Here is a 22348-nt window from a genome sequence, read left to right on the forward strand (position 1 = left end):
CTTACAGTGCTGTGTTGTATTATGTTAATGTCCTTGCCAACATTTTTTTATGACATTTGAACTCTAGCGCCATTTTTCTCAACAGTCCCACCACCCGTCCTTCTTTCATGCATCGATGGTGACTGAGGCCCGAAGTGCTCGACCAGAGGCACGCTCACCCCACCTGCCTCCCCTCTGGTCGAAACACACGCTCGCTCATCTCACCCAACTGCCACTTAGATCACAAGCACACTGACAAACATTGTAATTTTTAACTATCCAAAGTGCTTTCTTTCGCTCACATACAGCAATTTGGATATTTTTTTGGCTCTCTACAGATTTCAAGCTCTCTTACGACACCAAACTCAATATGGCTCAGCAAGAGGAACAGCTAATTGATTTAATGGATCAGACAGAGAATCAGACAGAGGATCAGGCAGAGGATCAAACGGAGGGTCTGATGAGAGATGAAGTACTTGTGCACCTCCCCACTGCTGATGAAGATACCAGCATCACTCTCTCTCCTCCCCTGACTCCCAATAGGTCAAGAGACTACAATAATGATATACTTCATCTCATCCATTTTCTGCAGACTTTCAGCATGCAAGAACAAGACCGGCAAAGACAAGAGGAGCAGACCTTCAGTCTATAGATAGAGCAATCAAAACAGGAAGACACCCAGTGATTCATGTTTCTTTTCTCCTTGCTATCAGGACTGATTGCGGCATCGCAACCCCAGCAACCTAACCCCATAATTGCAGCTCCTGTTACACCTGTTCCCCCAACCCATGGCTTCTCAGTGCATACACCTACAACTTCTAGCAAGCATACGGTCCATCCCCCACCTCTCTTGCAACAAGATGCAACGTATTAAGCATTTCGTCAATGGAGACTCCGTTTTGAGGATTATGCAGCATTAGTTGGACTTGTTAGATTACATAAAACTTCCCAGCTGATTCACCTGAGAACTTGCATCTCCCTGAACGTCCAGCGCCTCCTTATACATACACTGGGCATCCCTTCCAACACATCACTTTCCCCCTACAGAGGTGTTGGATACACTGCAGAAGCACTTTCGCAGCCTTAGAAATGAAGCCTTACGACGCAGGGAATTGTTGTCCTGCAAACAGGTTGTCGGAGCATTGTTTGCAAACTACTACGCACGCCTCAAGGATCTCACTGATGAAGTAGACTTATGCACTGGCAACCCCACCTCTTGCACTGAACGGGAATTGCAGATGGTAATTTTGATGGGAGTGAGAGATGAAGAATTAATACAATGCCTTATCCCCCTCCAACCCTCATCTACCCTCGTAGAGTTAGTGACATGCTGCCGCTCCTACAAATCTACACATGCAACTGCATCAGCCATTACATCTTCCCCTAGCCAAGTCAACGCAGTATCTACATACAAGAAGAACCAGCGTCTACAGAAGAGGACTTTTCATTGATCCCCTGACCAACATTCTCACCAGTTTCATATCAGTGACTCTTGTCAATATTGCTCTCGCAAACATGATTCCGGACAATGCCCAGCCACTGATGCATCGTGCAATAACTGCGGGTGCACAAGTCACTGGCCCCGCACTCAGAAATGCTCTGCTAAGGAAGATCAGTGCAATACCTGCAAGAAACAGGGAGGGACATTTTGAGATGTGCATGTCTACCAAGAAAAGTCAGACTGGGTATACAGCTTCACCTTCTACTACTAAGTCAAATACTAGCTGCCGTTTTGTGGGTGATAACTCGGGTAGCGAGTCCCCCACACCAGTCACTGTCTCTCTCTCATTTGGCGATATATCATCACTTCTCCAGGTAATCCCTGATACAGGAGCAGACATCACAGTGATTGGCCCCATACATTTAGATGTACTCCGCATACCTCAGACAAGCCTTGAACCTCCACCCATGACAGACGTCGTGACAGTAGATGGATGCCCCATGACACCGGCTGTAGGATACGTCCAGGCAACACTTCGTCTTGGAAAAAAGTCTTCCTCAACAACCATACATGTTCATGAGGATATCCAGACTCCCCTCCTCTCTCGTGAACATTGCCGAGCCCTTGCCATAGTGTCACCGGACTTCCCGAAGCCCATCCTCAAGGTAACACATGTCAACAGATGCGTTCAGTTTCCTGCCTCCGCCATGATGTCACCTACAGCTAATAAGGGCTATTTTCTTCGACACTTCAGCGACATCTTCATATAAAAGAAAGATCTACAAACCCAGCCACTAAAGAAAATGGCAGGCCCTCCAATGAGGATTCACCTGAAACCTGGCGCTACACCCTTCGCTGTACATACGCCCAGGCCCATTCCGTTTGCTCTAAGAGATCAATTGAAAGAAGAACTTGACTCCTTGGTGCAACAAGAAATCATCAGACCAGCAGGCGACGAACCCTCTGAATGGTGCCATCCCATGGTCTTGATACCCAAGGACAAAGGTGTGCGCATCACTGTGGATCACACCACTCTAAATTCTCTGGTAGCCCACACAACACACCCATCATCAACGCTCCATGATGTCGTCTGCACCATCTCTCCTACTGCGAAGTACTTCACCACAGCAGATGCCCTGCATGGCTATTGGCAAATGGAGTTAGCAGAAGAGGACCGCCACCTGACTACATTTATAACTCCGTACGTAAGATTCCAGCACTGTCGTGGCCCAATGGGATTCTTAGCAACAGGTGATACATACTGCCTCTGTGGAGATATGGCACTACAAGGTGTTCCAAACTGTGTGAAGGTTGTAGACGACATCCTCTTTTCCGACGAGGATCTCCCTTCCCACCTACAACAAGTGCACCAGATGCTGACCAGATGCCGTCAATATGGCATCACCCTCAACAAGGACAAGTTCACTGTAGCCGCCCCTAAAGTTAACTTTTGCGGTTATGTCTTATCATCCGATGGTATTGCAGCAGACCCTGACAAGGTATCAGCTATACGTGACTTTCCTACACCATCCAATATCACAGATGTCAGGTCGTTTATGGGTCTTGTCAATCAACTTGCTGACTTCACTCCAGACAGCGCATCAGCAGCACAGCCCCTACGCCATCTTATGAGCCCCAAACGCTCACTCGTCTGGATGCCCAACTATGAGCGAGCATTTAAGAAAGTCAAGCCAGCTCTGACTTCACCGCCTGTCCTAGAACCCTTCAATCCTGCCTTGCCTGTAGTTCTACAAACAGATGCCTCATGCCTATACGGTCTCGGCTATGCCCTACTTCAACATAGTGGCCGAGGTCAGGTGCGTCTTGTCCAGTGTGGCTCTCGTTTCCTTACAGATACGTCATTACGCCACCATAGAGCTGGAACTACTAGCAGTCACTTGAACTATAGCTAAGTGCCGCCTATACTTGTCTGGACTTCAGCATTTCACCTTAATGACTGATCATCGTCCCTTTGGATGCTATTAAGAATCCACGCCTTCAATACCTCAAGATGAAAGTGGCCCCCGCTATCTTCACTGCAGTATGGCGCACAGGGAAACAACTTTGCATACCAGATGCCCTGTCTCGCTCCCCAACCAGTCGCCCCACACCTGAAGATGAAGAAGAATGCACCGCCACTTCTACTGACGACCAGGCAACAGGACCCATCATCGAAGAGGATAAGTCTCTACAAGAAATCCACACAGCCGCATCTCAGGATCAAGATTACTGTCGTCTCGTTCACTACGTATCCAACGGCTTTCCCTACAAACGCTACGATCTCCATGCTTCCACCCTTCCATATTGGAAGTTGTGGGATAACCTTTACGCGGATGGAGAGTTGTTATTGTATGGACCCCGGATCGTCATCCCTGCAGCCCTCCGTCGACACACCTTGGATCAACTCCACGTCAGCCACCAAGGGACTGAAGCTACTCGACGTCGTGCAATGTAGACAGTATTCTGGCCAGGCATCAATGCAGATATCAAGAGTAGAGTAGAAAGCTGTGAGGCCTGCCAACTGCTTCTCCCTAGTCAGCAACAGGAGCCTTACATGATGTGACAACCACCCATCCCGGCCCTTTGAAAGTGTGTCAGCTGACTTCTTCCTCGTGGCAGGAAAATCCTTCCTTGTTATTCCTGATAGACTTTCAGGCTGGCCTGTGGTTGTTCCCTGTGGACGTGACACAACTGCAGCCAGAGTTACAAGAATGTTCTGTGTTTTCTTCTGAGAGGTTGGCGTTCCACACCGCTTACGAACTGATGGAGGACCCCCATTTTCCAGCCACGACTTCAAGCAATTTGCCGACCGCTGGAGTTCATCACATCATCACTTCTTCACATTACCCTCAGTCTAATGGACACGCAGAAGCTGCCGTGAAAGCTGTTAAACACCTTATCCTCAAGACTGCCCCATCTGGGAACATAGATTGTGAAGCCTTTGATAAAGGACTGCTGGAGCTTCGGAATACACCGAAACCTGCTGAGCACTCCCCTGCGCAGATTCTCTATGGCATTGCTTCCCAAACCGACCAGGCCGTGACCCTTTACAACTCTCATGCCCACCCTCTACCCAAGCTCACCATCGGCCAACGAGTCAAGATACAGGACGTAACGACGCTTCGGTGGGACAAGGTTGGTATCGTGATGGGCCGCGGAATGTCAAGAAAGTATGAAGTACGCCTTCCAAGTGGTCGTGTATGGTTTCGAAACCAAAGACATTTATGCCCAGTGGCTAATATAAGTGATGACACCTCTCCCCAAGACCCTGTGTCCCCTTGCTCTGGCCAGGAAAGAGAGCCATTATCCGAACCCTACAATGTCTCTCATCATTCACCTCGACTAGCTCCAAAATATTAATGTTATGCTCAAGACACTGCTACGAGCGTAAAGGGGGAAGGAGATGTATAGATATCTAATGTTATGCTGTATATTATTTATATTACGCACAGTTTATGAACATTGATTTACACTTGCTTTATTATTATTATTTTGTAGAAGAATGATATTTATTTCCATTTATCTTTTCCCATTACACGTACTGTAAGACCACTTTTTCCTTATGCATCGTGGCAACAATGTAATTATGTGTCAACACCGCTTTACTTTCTGCCATGTGCATTTAATAATCAGTCGTTGTTCAGTGGTCATTGTGGTGACAAGCATGGACCTGCTTCCCCCTGCTGTCACATTTATGTCTGTATATCTTCATTATACAAGATTTTAAAGAACCTACTAGTTTAATTTGGCACCCCCCATTCCATCTATTGCATGGATGAATGTGGCAGTATCGCACACAGCGTGCTGCTCCTCTTCTCATCCAACTAAGAATTTGTTCATTAACTCGGCAAGGTTATCTAACCTATTTTCCAAGTCCTGCGTTCGTTGTTCTCGTCTATATTTTTCATTGCCATCATTATAACCGGTAAATGTCTAGGAGAAGGCCGCACCCGTTTTTCAAGTATTAACGACGAAAAACGGCAAAAAACAACCAGATTATTGTTGCACATCGCATAGAAACATGAGGAAATGAATAAAAAATAAACTAAGACTTAACTCTTACACATAAAATGTAAGCATAAACCTACTACTACAATTATGGGGGACCCCAGTGGGAAGCGGGGTTTTTGGGTGGGGGAGGAGGAGAAAAGTGATTTTTCGGGGCACTACCGAACCTAATACAACCACCTACCCTACCCTGGGGGCCCTGTACCCCTACCTAGGCCTACCGGGGGGGGGCCTCCACCCCCCCTGCGACCCCCCCTTAAGGCCACAGTGATTTTCAGGGCACCACCGAACCTAAGACACCCACCTAACCTAGCCTATGGGGCCCTGTACCTCTACCTAGGCCTACCGGGGGGGGGGGCCGCGACCCCCCCTTCGTTATACTATCACCATTATAATATACTCTATAAATCAATGAAGCTTACCTTAAACTGTTGGTTGGTAAAGATGTGCTGCTGCTTTGAGGAAAACGTGAAGCCGTTGCGATGGTTCCCTGACATGCAACTTGAAGTAGGAAGTGGCAAGGTACCCGACAAAGTGTTTTTTCCTCCTACCATATTTCGGCACTAAATTCTTCACGTCCCGCCACTTCCTCTCCACAGTATTGGTATGAGCCTATGTCTGGAGATCAACAAAGTGAAGGGTGTGGTTAACCGTCAAATGCTTAAAACCTTCCTCTGCCAGACAGTTATAAGCTCGCCAACAGTCCGAAATTATGGTTGTGCCTGGCTCGATCCTCTCCTTGATCAGCGAGAGCAGGGTGTCACGATCCCGGGTTTCCACGGGGACCAGAAAAAACTCTCGTGATTCTCGGCAAATACCACCAAATACCCACTGGCCGTCTATTACTCGGCCAACATTATATTTCCGTTTGCCGAATTTTGACTCGTCAATTTCTACTGTACAATTGTGGCCGCCAATTTTCTTGCTGCACCGAGATACCCAATTAATTACAACTTCCCTGCAAAATGAAGACCAATCGCAGACAGTACCTTTATTTAATTTCAATTCAGAAATGGCCACTTTGTAGCCAAACCAGTTTTGAACCCACAAAACTATAAATTTTAAATAAGTGTCAATGTCCAGTTTTCCTTTGGAAAACCAGGTACCCACAAACACTGACACTTTATATGAACAACGCTTACGTCTACGTCCTTTCGTAATGTAAGACTTATCACACCTAAAACTATGTTTCTTGTAATCAATCCTACACACTTCCTGACAATGCGGACACTTTTTATTTTGCATAATTAAATTGTGTCTCTGGCACAAATCCACAAGTTTTTCGATTTTCCCCGAATAGGCTAAAACAAATTCACCGTAACTTAAGAAACAGTCGGCACAAGAAACGGGAATTTCTATTTCTTGTGCAATATCAGATGACGTGCTTCCTACGGCCTCCATGTCTAGGAACGAAATAAAATGGCTGGGTAAGAAAATGTATTGTCGCACTGTGATGGGTAAGAAAATGTATTGTCGCACTGTGATTGGCCAAACGTGAAGACGCCATTGGGAAAGAAAATGTATTGTCGCACTGTGATCGGCCAAACGTGAAGACGTCATAGTGCACTAGTTTGTCTGCGGATTATAGTGGTTACAGGGCTCATTTGAGCAAAAATAAGACAGTCAACAATAACAACAGACTTAAAAAAATCTGGGAGGAAGACAAGAGTAGCGTGAGTTTGATCGTCGATATTTCGACTATTATTGATTTTCACTAAATTATCTCACTGGTATACCATTATATACATACATTCCTACATATTCTAGTAAAAATAAATTGAATATCAGTGTTATCTTCATGCGGCCCTCTCCTAGACATTAACCTTATAACCAACTGCTCATTCGTTTTCATCTCCCGCAACAGCAGTGTCTGCTATGTTAGTTCTCGCGTATCTAGGCATGATGAACTTTTATTTACCGGCTTAAAGAACAACTTCGTTTACAGCACATACAAAGAGATGTATTTCTACACCTGAAACCAATTATGTCCCATGTCAACGGAAAATGACACATCGGAACATGGGTTTTTTCACATTATTACAAAAAAGTTGTGAATACACTATACACAGCCCGATACTCTCAGAAGAGTACCCACTTGCTTGTACGTTTGATCAAGTGGTACTGCTTAACCCTTGGCAAGTAAAATGCAATGTCTCTCTTTCAATATGCTGAATTGTTAGCTTTTGTGGAATTCTCCACTGTGATAGAATATACTGTCACCAATAGGCTTTCAACACATTACCTTATAAGACTTTGTACACGTCACTTATAACAGAGTTCAGTGATCGCGCACTACAATTTATGACAGTCATAGTACTCATAAAAAGGTTATTAATCACACCGTATAAAACACATATTTTGCATACAAGCATTAGGACATATATTAAGTATGTATATATATATATATATATATATATATATATATATATATATATATATATATATATATATATATATATATATATATATATATATATATATATATATATATATATATATCTATATATACATATATACATATGCATATATATACATATATGCATATGCATATATATATATATATATATATATATATATATATATATATATATATATATATATATATATATATATATATATGCATATATATACATACATATATATACATATATACTGTATATGTAATAAATGAAATAGTTTGTTATTACATGTTTAAAACCCATGACGTAATATGTCATTGTGGTTGAAGATGCTAGCGTGAAATTTGCTGTAGTCATACAAAATCATAAACAGGATGTACTTTGCAGCCTCGGCAATGTAACATTTTTCTGAAACGTCAACACCAATGCATAGTGTGTGAAAGATTGTGTCGTCACCGGATGTAGGTGTCTTCCGAGAGAGAATGTAAAAGTTTCCATATTGTGTTTGAATGCTATGACAACCAAGCATACCATATCTGTGATATCGATAATTTAAGCAGTTCATATCTATACTTCACCTGAATTGGTCATCCGACCAAACCAGCTCCACTCCTATGATGGAGATGTTTAACTCTGTTGTTTTTAGAGAATAAATACATTTTAAAGTTACTAAGATGAACTTCATTATCAAGACTTAACATCTTAAACAACACATACTCAATGTGTGCTTATAAAAGTAGCACACTAATAAATGGTGGCAGCGGTTAAACTCTACGATTCAGAGAAAGATCCTCAAGTAATTATAATAATAAACTCTAAGAATTAGAGGAAGATCTTCAAGACATCAAAATAAAGCTGTAAAAACCAGAGAAAGATCTTCAAGATATCAACATTAATGAATCTACAATTTTGACTAAGTAACATAGTCCATCGAAATCTATAACATTTAATGAATGTTATACATACAAACTGATGAACTGGATCTTCAATCAACATCCTAGGAAACCCAAGGACTGACGTTCAACGCTTACAAAACATATCCAGGAAGCACTACATTCAACGGAAACTCAAACGATGCATCGCTAACATACTTCAAGAGAGAGAGAGGATGTGACGACATCACACAGAACCATATATAAGCTAAGTACAATTTTTTGAATTCATTCCAGTTTGGGCAGTGAAGTGTAGTTATCATGAGTCGTTAGTCGATTATTACTGGGGTGAGTGGTTTGCTAATCTTTTATTTTCCTTTCATTAAAGGAAACTGTGTTCAACTCCGAATTCTCATCTAGAATTTTTTCTCTCTTTGTGCTAATTCCTTTTTCTTTCAGAAATTTACAGGAAATATCTTTGTGTTCGGTTTTCTTTCAGAAATTCTCGGGAAATGTCTTGGGATTAGTAACATTGTTTGGGGAATTTTATTATACATATGCGTTTACGCAGTGGACGTCTGAATTCATATAGATATTTTGATAGAATTTCAAGGGGTCGAAGAGATAGGAAAAGAAATACAGCAGTCATGACGCCCCCTGTGAGCCCCACCCCTGGACCTAGTGGCGTAGGCCAGACTAATCCTCCCCCAATTGTGACGCTTGTAAATGCCAGGTCAGCAATCCTTCCTTTTCAGGGTCGAGTCAATGGGTTCTTGCCTCAAAATGTGGAGTCATGGATTTCATCCGTCGATGCCCATTTAAATGCCAAACAAATCGTAGACCCTTTTGTACAATTACAAGAAGCTAAAAGTTTTATAGATTTTTCTAAGGGGGATGCGAGTGCGTATTTAAGAGGTGTTTCATTTCAAGAAGCAGTTACCTGGGATGATTTCAAAGTTAGGTTACGCGCGGTCTATGGGGGTGAAGAAGCCTTGGATGTAGTATTAACGTTAAGAAATACACTTAATCAAGCCACTATGAATCGGCTTAATGTTATTGAGAGACCAGCTCTCATAGCTGATAGGCTTAATGAATATCAGGACATTTTAGGTAATTCCACTTGGGTTACTAGAGATAACATCTCCGTGAAAGATTTTTTACGATTAATGTATTTAACTTGCATGACACTTATGTTGCTCTAAGCTTTAGTGCGGTGTTTTGATAAAAAGTTAACGCCTATAAGTACGGAATTGGATGTATATAAACAGATCAAAAAACACATGTCTAAGTGTCCAGATCTCGATCCCGTGTTAACTCAAGTTTTTGCAAAGAATGAAACAAAGCCACAAACAGTGAACGTAGTTAATAATAGTCTAGTAGCGGGAATGACGTATTATAATTGCAAACGTCAAGGTCACTTAAGCGCGGACTGCAGAACGAAATTCTGCTCGATTCATAATAGTTAGACACATTCATACAATCAGTGTTACTCGCGTAAGACACAACAGAATCCCAGAAATACACAGTCAATTCCACAGTCAGTCCCATATGGAAATAAAAAGAAAAATCCTCATTTTAACAATAAGAAGAAACAACCAAATGTCAATGCAGTTCAGAGTCCAAAGCAAACAAACACTTCTTCAAATATCGCTGAGCCTGGGTCGTCAAACCAGACCTCGCAAGGTCAGACTAATTTTCAGAATGTGCAGAGCAAAGCAAATACCACATAGTTAACTCCAGAGGGGAAGAGAGTGATGTTGGGTCAAGGTCGTTCATGTCAACATCAATGGTATTGAATAATCAATTTAATGTTTTATCAGACAATTGTGAGGCAATAGATTTTCCTATGAAACACACGGCCGAATTAAGTAAAACAGTGCATGCTCCCGTAGATTTGCAATGAATTCATACGATAATAAGCCAAAATGAGTTACGACCAACATTATATGCTGTAAATTTAGAACACAAATCCTTTACGTTATTTTTTGACTCTGGTAGTCCACGTAATATCATGGATTTGAAGACACATCATTTGTTGTTTTCGAACTTTCCGATTGAAAAATCCGGAGTTAGATTCTCAGGTATAGGAAATGATGAATTAAATGTCATAGGCAAAACTCATGTTCAATTCAAAGTCGGTAAACGCACGTTTGCCGATATATTTGTTGTTGTACAAAACATTGATATGTATCCAGCTGTAATTATAGGATACCCATCTATGGGAAATCAAAACATTATCTTAGCCCCTGCCAAGCACGGCGTGTATATCAAAGGGAAATTCTATAAGTCTTCTAATACCTTAAAATCAGTTTTGGATAAAAAGGAGACGATAAATGTAACCGTAATGTACGTTGAAGAACCAATAACTTGTCTCACTAATAAAGAAATAATATACGCAACCAAGCAGAATTTTCGTTCACCCGTAATATCATCTTGCACGCAATCTATCGAGCCAAACGTACCTTCGAATTTAATAGTGCAAATAAAGAAAACATTACCGGGATCTGAAATATTAATCCTTTCCGACATTTTGAAAACTAACGGATTGTCTGTCACACAAGCTATTTATACAGTAGGTTCACATCAACAATGTAATATTGAAGTCTGTAATCATTTAAATAACACTTTAGTAATTCACAAAAATCAACATATCTTGGATGTAGAAGTTTATAAACATCGTATTCTTACCGTTGCTGAAGTCAATCACTCACAATCAGTTGCGGATGAATCCCTTTTGCGATCTATTAAAAATAAAATCAAGAAAGACATTCAAGACGAAGAAATTCAGCAGAAAATTTTTGGACTTTTAACTAAATATCATGATGTTTTTTCCACTACGGATGGATCCTTAGGAAAAACAGATGTAATCGAGCATCAAATAAGGTTAAAAGACAAGCAGAAAATTATCTATGTACCCTCGTACAGACTCCCTATGAAATTCCAGAATGATATAAATGATGAAGTAGGTAAAATGCTAGAAGATGGAGTCATTAGGAAATCAAACAGCCCTTATAATTTTCCTTTAATAGTTGTACCGAAAAAAGATCGAACATGGCGTATCTGCGTCGACTTCCGTCGTTTAAACGAGGAGACGATCCCTGGTCGATTCCCAGTGCCATGTACTGACGATATTTTGTCTTTGTTAGGTCAGAATAAATATTTTACCAGTTTGGACTTACTTAAAGGCTTTCACCAGATATCATTAGCAGAAGATAGTATCCCATACACAGCCTTCAGCACAGCCAGGGGACATTATGAATTTTTACGGATGCCTTTTGGTTTACGTTGTGCTCCTAAAACATTTACAAGAATGATTAACATAGTGTTTGGAGACTTGTTAGGGGATATATTGCATGCCTATATGGATGATCTTGTAATCTTTTCCAACACCTTAGAAGAACATCTACGTAAGTTAGAATTAGTACTACAGAGATTAAGATAACATAACTTAATGGTAAAGATTAGTAAGTGTGAATTTTTCAAAACAGAATTAGTATATTTGGGTTTCATGGTGTCAAGCCAAGGTCTTAAAGTAGTCCATGATAAGGTGTCGGCTATACGTAATTTTCCCATACCTACTAATGTCAAGGGAATACAGCAATTTCTGGGTTGTAGTGTATATTACAGGCGTTTTATACGCAACTATTCAATAATAGCCGCTCCTTTAACTGATCTTACGAAGAAGGACGTAGATTTCATATGGTCTGAGCAACATCAACAGGCGTTTAATACCTTGAAAGATGAACTGTGTAATTCTCCTATCTTAAAATTTCCTGACTACGGTAAGGAATTCTTCATTGCAACAGACGCCTCAGACTTAGGAGTAGGAGGGGTATTGCTTCAGCAATATGATAAACAATTTTTCCCGATAGCTTTCTATTCTCGAAAACTGAGAACTTCCGAAAGTAAGTATGCAGTAATAGACAAGGAAGGGCTAGCTATTGTTAATTCACTAGTGCATTTTAAGTTCATAATTTACGGTTATCCCGTTAAGGTTCTTACTGACCATAAACCACTAACCGAGTTCTTTAAAGGCTTCAACCACAGCCCTAAACGAACTCGGTGGCATTTGATCATTCAAGATTTTGGCGCAAGAATCGGGTATTTACCTGGAAAAGCAAATATCATTGCGGATGCATTATCACGCAACCCCGTGTCATCTTGTACGGAGCCTTTAGCTGAATTAATAGATATATCAACATCCATGCCTATTGTTAAAACGATATCTGAACAAGAAGATTTAGGCTGGAGTGCTGAATTATTACAGACTGAGCAAAGAAAAGATCAGAAAATAGAAACAATTATAAATGCTTTGAAAGGCAATCATAAGGAAAAGGGATATATAAAGTATAAGCAGCAGAATTATATAATCAAAGATAATATTCTGTGTAGGACTGTGACAAGGAAAACCCGCAATACACCACATGTAACTAACGACCAGGTAGTAGTACCAATCTCACTTATTTCCACTGTCCTGAATTGGTTGCATTCAAATCCATTACATGGACACCCGGGGTTCTCATTAATGTCACAGAAAGCCAAATCATTGTTTTATTGGCATACGATGCTTACAGATATAAAAAGACACATAGCTAATTGTCGCACATGTCAGGAAAACAAAGGGCATACGAAAACACCTGTCAGCTTAGGGGCTTATCCCGTGCCCAATCAACCCTTTGAAAGAATACATTTAGATTTGTTAACAGGATTTTACGAGTCAGACAGAGGAAATAAGCACCTCTTAGTAATTATAGATGCTTTAACTCGATATACAGAACTAATAGCGCTTAAAACTAAAACTGCGATTGAATGCGCTAGGAAGTTTTACGAGTGTTACATTTGTAAACATGGAATTCCACACATGATAATCTCAGACTCGGGTGGTGAATTTAATAATCACTTTCTTACCTCATTGTGTGAATTCCTTAGCATAAAGAAAATAAATACCATGATATATCACCCAGAGTCAAATGGGCTAGTGGAAAGAGCAAATAGAAAAATTTTAAATATATTAAGAGTAACACTAGGGGGATCAGACCCCAACTGGGATATTGCAATACCGGCGGCACTGAGTACTCTGAATCATTCATATCATATATCAATTAAAATGTCACCGCATGAAGCATTGTATGGTACCCCAGTTAGAACGCCTTTCCATGTATTAACGCCTACAACTAATCTATCAAATCCTTTAAAAGAATGTATAAATGCAAGCATAAGTCGATATGATATCCTTCGAAAGAATTTAGAAGAATCACAAATCATAATGAAAAGGAATCATGATAAAATAGCGAAGCCAACTAAAACATATACCGTGGGTGATAACGTGTATATACAAATCAATGTGCGTAAAGGACTCAATTATAAACTAACACCTAAGTTTGAAGGCCCATTTAACATTTTGGAAACTTTAACGGCCAATAGGTTTAGAGTTCAAAACGTATCCCAACCCACGGATGAGAGAATAGTACCATTGGCTCACATAAAAAATTAAAAAAAAAAAAGAAAAAAAAAGAGAGAGAGGGAAAGAAGTGAGGGGAAAATTTTTTTATTTTATGTGATTAAAAGTTTTCTTCTTAATACAGGAGTAATTACATATATTTTTCTCGTTACAGGTTTCCAAGATGAATTTTTTGTTGTTGGGAGTGATATTGTTCGCTCAGACATTTTTCTCGTGTGGGATGAGCTCTAAAACTAAAAGTATAGATTTTAAATATGGCACTATAGTTGAAAGACAAGAAGACGTTTTTATTACATCGAGCAACGTAGTTGTAGAAGTGAATATGCAATCAATTTTTCTTCCAGAGAATGATGTCACTAGCTTAAGAACCGCCATTTCAAGGTTTTCTGTCTCATTGGATGAGTTGCATAGAAGACATTTTCATTTGACTACAGAGAGTTTGCTTGGATCGACATTAAAAGTTGCAGAGATGCTATCTGATGACTTGAAAAATAAGACTTACGAGACAGGATCTTTGGCTTATGACCTTTTGATGTGGACTGTAGGACACGAACATAAAGAAAGACGAAATCCGTTTATTTATGCTGCATTAAACATCTTTGGGTCTATTGCAAGTTTAGGTTTAGGAATTTCCAATCGTCTTAAGATTAGTAATCAAAATAAGAAAATTGAGTTCTTGACTCATGAAGATGAATTGATTATGTCAGAACTAAGGAATCAGTTAGCTTCGATCAATCAAATTATGGATTTGGTAAATGAACATTCAAATAATATCATTCAGATTATGGAAGTACAGGATTTGTTGGCAACGTTAACGTATTATGATTCAAAGATAGATCACATACATAACAGAATTGCACATTTCATTGAGAAATCCAAGGATTATGTAGAAGCTATCACGTTAGCAGCTAAAGGTGTACTGTCGCCCCATTTGTTGCCTATAAATTACTTAAAGTTAATTCTGGAGAACGGAAGGGATAAACTAGGATATGTTCCTTTGTTAGGCGAACGTAGGTTAGAATTTTATTACAGCCTAATTACAGTAAGTGTTGATAATAACAAGATTAGGATTACAATTCCCTTTGATTCTTCTGATGCCTGGCAATCTTAAAGGATATCACCATTTCCGACTTTCATGACGAATCACTCAAATCCAGTAATATCCAGTTTGACAGGACACGTATTGATTTCCCCAGACAAGGAAACATATACGGTCATTAAAGACTTAAATCAATTAACTCACTGTTCAGACGTAATGGATAGAAAAATATGTACAGCTGACTCATTTGAATTCCATAAAAACTTAATGGATTCATGCGAGTTAGGTATAGTGCTAGACGGTGCTCTCTCCCATACAAGTGAAAATTGTCTGGATAAGCTTTATCCCTTTGACAATAATGAGTTCAATTGCAGACTGAACAATGGCTCGTGGATACGATACGACAAGGACGGCTTCAGTGTATCATGCCCTGACGGATCCACGTCATTCGCCCACATCTTTGTTGCAGCAGATGGTTGTATCGGGACTTCCCCTAATTCCATGGTGACCGGACTAAGGACACTCATCAGAGAACGAGCCTACTTCGCGAACTTCACGTGGACATCTACAATGCCAGCACTACCTCTCCCGTACAATCAACAGGTTGCCAAGCGGTTGATGAAATTGACCGAGATGGACCACCTGTCACCGACTTATAAGGAAATTCTTCACCCCATACTACTAGCAGGATTAGGCATTACGGTGATGATATTTATCGCCGTGAACATCCTTGTTTGGCGTAGGTTACGGTACAGCAGGAAGCTAAAACAGAACGTTTCGCCATGTCCAGACAAAACTCCTTATTTAATTCAGTTTAAAGCCGTTTGAAGTGGCCACCTCATTCGCTAAAGGAGTAAAATGTTTTGGAAAGTGTGTTTGTACGAAAAGCTGTTAGTACGCTAGTAATTTGTAATTGAAGAAATTATCTACATTGCATTGTTAAAAATACATTTAAAAAAACATTTAAAAAATATAATCATTTTTTCTTTCGGCATCTAATAAAATATATAAGCCGGAATGTTAAAAGAAAAGAGAGGAAAACAAAATAAAAATAACAGAATCTATGGGCATCTAATAAAATATATCAGCCCCACTTCTGGAGAAGGTTCCTATTCCCCGTGGTGGCTTTCTCGATTACCTCTTTGACTACCTCATTTGGAAAGAGATCTTTACCCCAGATGTTGGAAGATATCAGCTTCCTGGGTTCATGTTTCACTGTTGCAGCAGCAAACACGAACTCCCTACAGGCTCTCCTATCCTTCATAAATGCATATAGGACTTTGACTAAGGTGGCCATATGCATTTTGGCCAAGACCATGAGCATGTCTGAGGTAATTCGATGGGCTGAACACATCTCTATGCTGTTTTTTAGGGATAAGGAGGCCGCAAGTCTCTCCTTTGTCTCTTGTTCCTTGCACAAAAGAAACTCAGAAAGTTTGGGGAGATTCTCACTAAACTGTCGACCAGCGCTGTCCGCGTCTAGTCGAATGGGGCAATCAGGGAAAGCATTAAAGCTTAGCCAAAACTAGATTTCATCTAAAGAACAGCTCCCATTGTGGCGGGATGTTTAAAAAACAAGCCCCACACCCTGAATCACACCTACAGACAATTGTCTTAACAAAACAAACTTTCCCCTTACGTTATCTATACCAGACTCTTTAACAGATGGTAAAAAAAACTAAACATAACCTTAAAACTATATTTCCTTATATTCTAGAATATTTAACGAAAAACACCAGCAACCACACTTATAACTATAATAATCACTTAATACTAAAGTAAACTGCAGTCAAAATCTCAAAATAACTAACAAAAACTTAAAACTAACAAAAAAAACCAACAAACAAAAACACTTTTAACATATAATATAGGTGTGTGGACACCTTCGTCCACACAAGGGCTAACAGTCATTTCAAGCCAACGCAACAACTCGGTTGCAATGCCACACTATGGCAACACTGACACTCAGTCAATACAAAATGTATTCATTGATTTAAGCCATGAGCGTAATCATAATCATCATCATCATCATCATATTCATCATCAGCATACGTATTAACCAGGTCCAAAAGAAATTCAAAGTCCGGTGATCAATAGGTCTTTCGTTTCAAAGAGCAGTCAAATAGAAATCCTTTATAACAATCCAGGCCATCAACACTATCTTCAGTCAAAACAAAATGTTCTTAAAAGGAATAAGTAATTCCAAGGAGGAATCACGGCCTGAAAATAAAAAAACAAAACACTTACAAACACTCCTAGCTAACTAAACTATCGCACTATAATAAAAGATAAATAATAAATAGTTCCTATTATTCACAATCACGACAAGCAAAGATAAACAAAACTGTACTTACTGTCAAAATAATCAGAACACTTCCACGCTGGTAAGAAAAATAATAGATATAATCCAGCATTCAATCACACAACTGCTTCAGGACGCAGTCAATCAAAAAAAGCATTCGCTCCGAAACATTCACCACTGTCGTAACCTAACTAAAAACATAAACAAACAATCTCATTTATACCAACAGTCTTTCCCACTACAAACAATCATTCGCTAAATACCTCTCTCTCTCTCTCTCTCTCTCTCTCTCTCTCTCTCTCTCTCTCTCTCTCTCTCTCTCTCTTTCTCTCTCTCTCTCTCTCAGGATTTGGCAAAAAACAAAAATTAGAATAAAACAAAACTAAATCCTCCACATTCCTCCCCCCTTACTTTGCCAAATCCTTCTCACACAACACTTACATTATTTTTTTCATAACCCAGTCGCAGTCGGGAACGGGACCTCTACTCCGAGTAACTGGGCCCCCATATACTCTCTCATTCACTTCTTCCTTATCACAATCATTCGCTACATTAACACTATTCCTATCTAAATCCCTATCATCTAATATATCATGTACAATCATATCTACCTCGTTCTCATCTGGCCCTATAATTACACTCATTTCTGTAAACAGTTCATCCATTTCATCAAAAACATTCTCAACTTTAGTAAAAGATTCATTCATGCTACTAATCATTCTCCTATCTCTCACTCTCACATTCGTCATCCTTTCTTTTACATCACCTAAGGAAAAGCCACACACACTATAGGTATCATTCATACTCAGCCATGATTCATCTGTATTAACACATTTATCTTCCATACACACTTGCACATTTACACCCTTGTCATACTTATTTCTATTCTCACTTTTACTTATAAAATTTCCCCTTCTTTCATCTTTACTTAAAGCTCTTGTATTCTTCCTTTTCTTATATTCTACTAACACCAACTGTTTACCTTCCAGACCTAAGTCCTCATACATACTAGGTTCACCCTTGTTCCTTTTCAACCATTTACTCATCCCATTCTCTTGGATATACTCAGGTACATCTTTCCATTTACGCAACTGGTTGTGGTGGGCCCTAATTTTTTCCATAATACCACCCACACACAACTTACCCAAAACATAACTTAATCCACTCTCACCAACTTCTAACACCTCATAGGAACCTTCAAATTTATCACGCACCTTATTTACATTCATTCTACCCTTTTCAACTACTTCTTTCATCACTCTCTCACCAACTTTAAAGCTTTCAAACCTCTTATTTGTTTTCCTCCACACATCTCTATCATCCTCCGACACACCCAACCTCGGTCTTATTATCTTTTCAAAATTTAACACAAACTTACATGGAGACATACCCGTACTCTTATGTACTGTTGCATTGTAAGCCCACAACGCTCTACCAACATACAAATACCAATCATTATCACATGTACTCATCATTTGCAAAATTTCAGTTAATGTTCTTACAGTCCTTTCAGCCAACCCATTCACACTTGGCATATAAGGAGTCGAATACACATGTTCAATACCCCATTCTCTTAACATCTGCTCAAACTCCCATCCAACAAACTCAGGGCCATTATCACTTAACATTCTCACAGGCTTACACACACACATCGGCAACATCACTTGACCAACCATTCTTGCAAAAGTCTCACTCTGTTTATCCTTGATGGGTATTGCATAGGTAAATTTACTCATGTGATCAACCATAACAATCATTCCCACATGTCTTCTCGCAGTCACAGGCAACGAAACACAATCAATCACAAACATCTCAAATGGTTCTTTCATACGTAATCTCAAAACAGGCGGATTAGCATGCACTCTCTGATACTTCCCTTTCTGGCAATCTTCACACGTAGTCGCTACATCCTTACATATCTGACTCAACCCAGGTGTAAACAATCTCTCACGCATGCATTCCCATAATTTATTCTTACCCATATGCCCATATCTGTCATGCCCTAACATACACATACTTACTGCTGCATGCATCGGAAACACAGGAACATATATATCTTCATCCATTCCTTTATGTAGAAAATAAACAATATTCTTACACACAATAAGTCTCTTACTAACTTTCTTATACACCTCTAAATCAGACGGCCATTCTTCTACCTCAATACTATTCAACATACATTCACGTAACCTTTTAATTTCCTCACATTCATCTTGCATTTCTTCCACCTCCTCTTTAGTCAGTAGATCATCCTCACTCCTCGTAATATCAACCATGCCAACAAAATTCGCCATAAATACACTATTATCTTCTATCACAACTACTTCACATCCATTCTTCAAAAGCAAACCACTACCAATATCAACTGATAAATCATGCAATCTTAAAAAGTCAATTCCTATCAAAAAACAACTAGGCATCTCATTCTCTCCCATTACAATAAAATTATGTTCCACCTCCATACTTCCCAGTTTTACTTTCAAACGCACTTCTTCCCAAACTAGCAAACTTCCTTTACCTATCCCATGAATTCTCACACTCGTACATTGCCGTTTCACTTCCCAATTGTACCGCTCTATTTCCTTGATAACAGACATATTCACTAATGACACTTGCGCACCTGTATCAATTAAACTACAGTATTCATTCTCATTTATACCCACATACGTCATCATTCTTCCTTTTACACCATGCATACAAATGTTTACTCTCCTATCAATAGGGTCATCCTTATCACACCCATGGTCATCTTCGCTATCTTCTATGCTCATACTACTCTGATTCAAATCACTCGGACAATCCTCCTTCTTACTCAACAACTTGCAACATCTTTCATTACATTGTAACCTCAATATATACTCCCTTTCAGTCTCTTTATTTGCTCGGTACTGCATCGGACGATTCCACCCAAAATACAAATAAACAGTGACACCATATAACATACTTACTACCAACAATACTTTTGATAACAATTCACCCTCAAGCATACTATCCTCCTCCTTATATACCATTTCTTTCGATACTTCATTCCTAACACTCATTCTAAGCTCATCTATACTAGCAGGTATATCCCTATTCAAACCCTTCAATTTAAACTTATTTAACCCACACAAAATACATTTATACACCATGTCATCCCCTTCAAAACTTTTTACCACCACTAAATCTTCCGGCAACCTTTCAAAATTATTATCATTCTCGCTACTCTCTTCTATCTTACCATGCATTCTTGACATCGCATCTGCTATCACGTTCTTACTCCCAGGTACATATTCTAGCTTAAAGTCAAATTCATTTAAATCCTCTATTGTCCTCGCAACTCTAGCATTCACAGACTCTTTCCTAATCATGTACACTAGGGGCTGATGGTCAGTACGCACAATAAATTTCACACCATACAAAAATACCTTCAACGCTTTCACGCAAAACCTTATCGCAGCCAACTCCCTTTCAATCGTGGAATACTTTCGCTCAGCCTTATTAAATGCTTTACTTACATACGCTATCACTCTCAACTGTTCATCTCCGTTTATTCTTTGCATTTGAACCAAGCAACCACCCATACTAATCCCACTAGCATCCGTATATAACTCTAGCATACTCGCATGCTCACTATAGTCGGGAAAGGCCAAAGTGACGTCTCTCGCAGCCTCTTCTTTCAAGTTTTCAAATGCTTCAATCATACGCTCATCCCATTTCAGTCTCGTACTATTTCTCTTACCTGTCCACTCATTCAAAGGCTTCCCTATTCCCGAACAATCTCTGACAAACTTCCGACCAAATTCAATTAACCCAAGAAAACCTCTCAACTCACGCACCGTATGAGGACGTGGAAACTCTCTCACCTTACTCACAAACTTTTCACTCTTCCTTATACCTGATTCACTCACCACATGCCCAAGAAATTCCACCTCCCCGGCCAACCATGTACACTTTTCAAGCTTAACTTTCACACCAACTTCTATCAACCGTTCTAATACTGTTCCAAACAACTGCATGTGTTCCTCAACAGTCTCACTAGCAATCAAAATATCATCAATAAAAACAGTCACCTTCTGTCTATCAAACCCAGCCAAAACTACATTCATTGCCCTCTGGAAGGTAGCAGGCGCATTAGCAAGGCCAAAACTTAATCTTTTAAACTGATAATGACAATTTCAACTTGAAAATGCCGTAATGGGCCTGCTCCCCTCTGCCAGAGGCATCTGGTAATAGCCTCTAACTAAATCTAACTTTGTAAAAACTTTCATACCATGCATCTTATACACACAGTCAGACACTACATTCATCGGAAAACGTTCTTTAACAGTTACTTCATTCACCTTCCTATAATCTATACACATACGTAAACTTCCATCCGGCTTTCTTACAGGTACAATAGGGCTATTCCAGGCACTCTCACTCCTTTCTATTACACCCATTTGTTCTAACTCCTGGCACTGCTCTTCTATTTCTCTGGCAATAGGCGGAGAAAAATGTCGGGGACGCTGATATATGGGGGTATCATTACTAAGAACTATCTTAAATTCAGGCAGCTTTGATCCCCCACAATCCTCGTCACCGCGACTCAAAACTCTCCGTCTATCCCATAACATCCTATACAATTGTTACCTTTCTCCCTCACTTTTATTCTCATCTACATTAATTCTTTCTTTCAAACTTTCTTAGTCCCAATCGTCATCCTGCTTTATCTTACCCGCCATAACATGTCTCAATTTAACATACCTTTCATCCTCTACATTGACCAACGTATACATACATCCCATGCAATCACCCTCACGTATACCCCGTATTCTCTTCCTCCTTACAGTCGGCAACAAGCTCACATACACCTTCGGCTCCTGCAA

The 22348-nt window shown here is 39.8% G+C and overlaps 1 protein-coding gene across 1 annotated transcript; it reads right to left on the reverse strand.

Moving 5' to 3' along the window:
• Positions 1-6040: 6040 nt before the first annotated feature.
• Positions 6041-6829, reverse strand: LOC137633074 (uncharacterized). Its single transcript, XM_068365238.1, has one exon. The coding sequence runs from the start codon at positions 6827-6829 to the stop codon at positions 6041-6043; it is 789 nt and encodes a 262-aa protein (XP_068221339.1).
• Between the last annotated feature and the right edge of the window lie 15519 nt (positions 6830-22348).

Source organism: Palaemon carinicauda, chromosome 42, assembly GCF_036898095.1.
Source record: "Palaemon carinicauda isolate YSFRI2023 chromosome 42, ASM3689809v2, whole genome shotgun sequence".
Lineage (NCBI taxonomy): Eukaryota > Metazoa > Arthropoda > Malacostraca > Decapoda > Palaemonidae > Palaemon > Palaemon carinicauda.

Bases quoted from the DNA above. Each gene is read 5' to 3' on its own strand.
- LOC137633074 (XM_068365238.1), bottom strand. From the start codon at position 6,829: ATGGAGGCCGTAGGAAGCACGTCATCTGATATTGCACAAGAAATAGAA.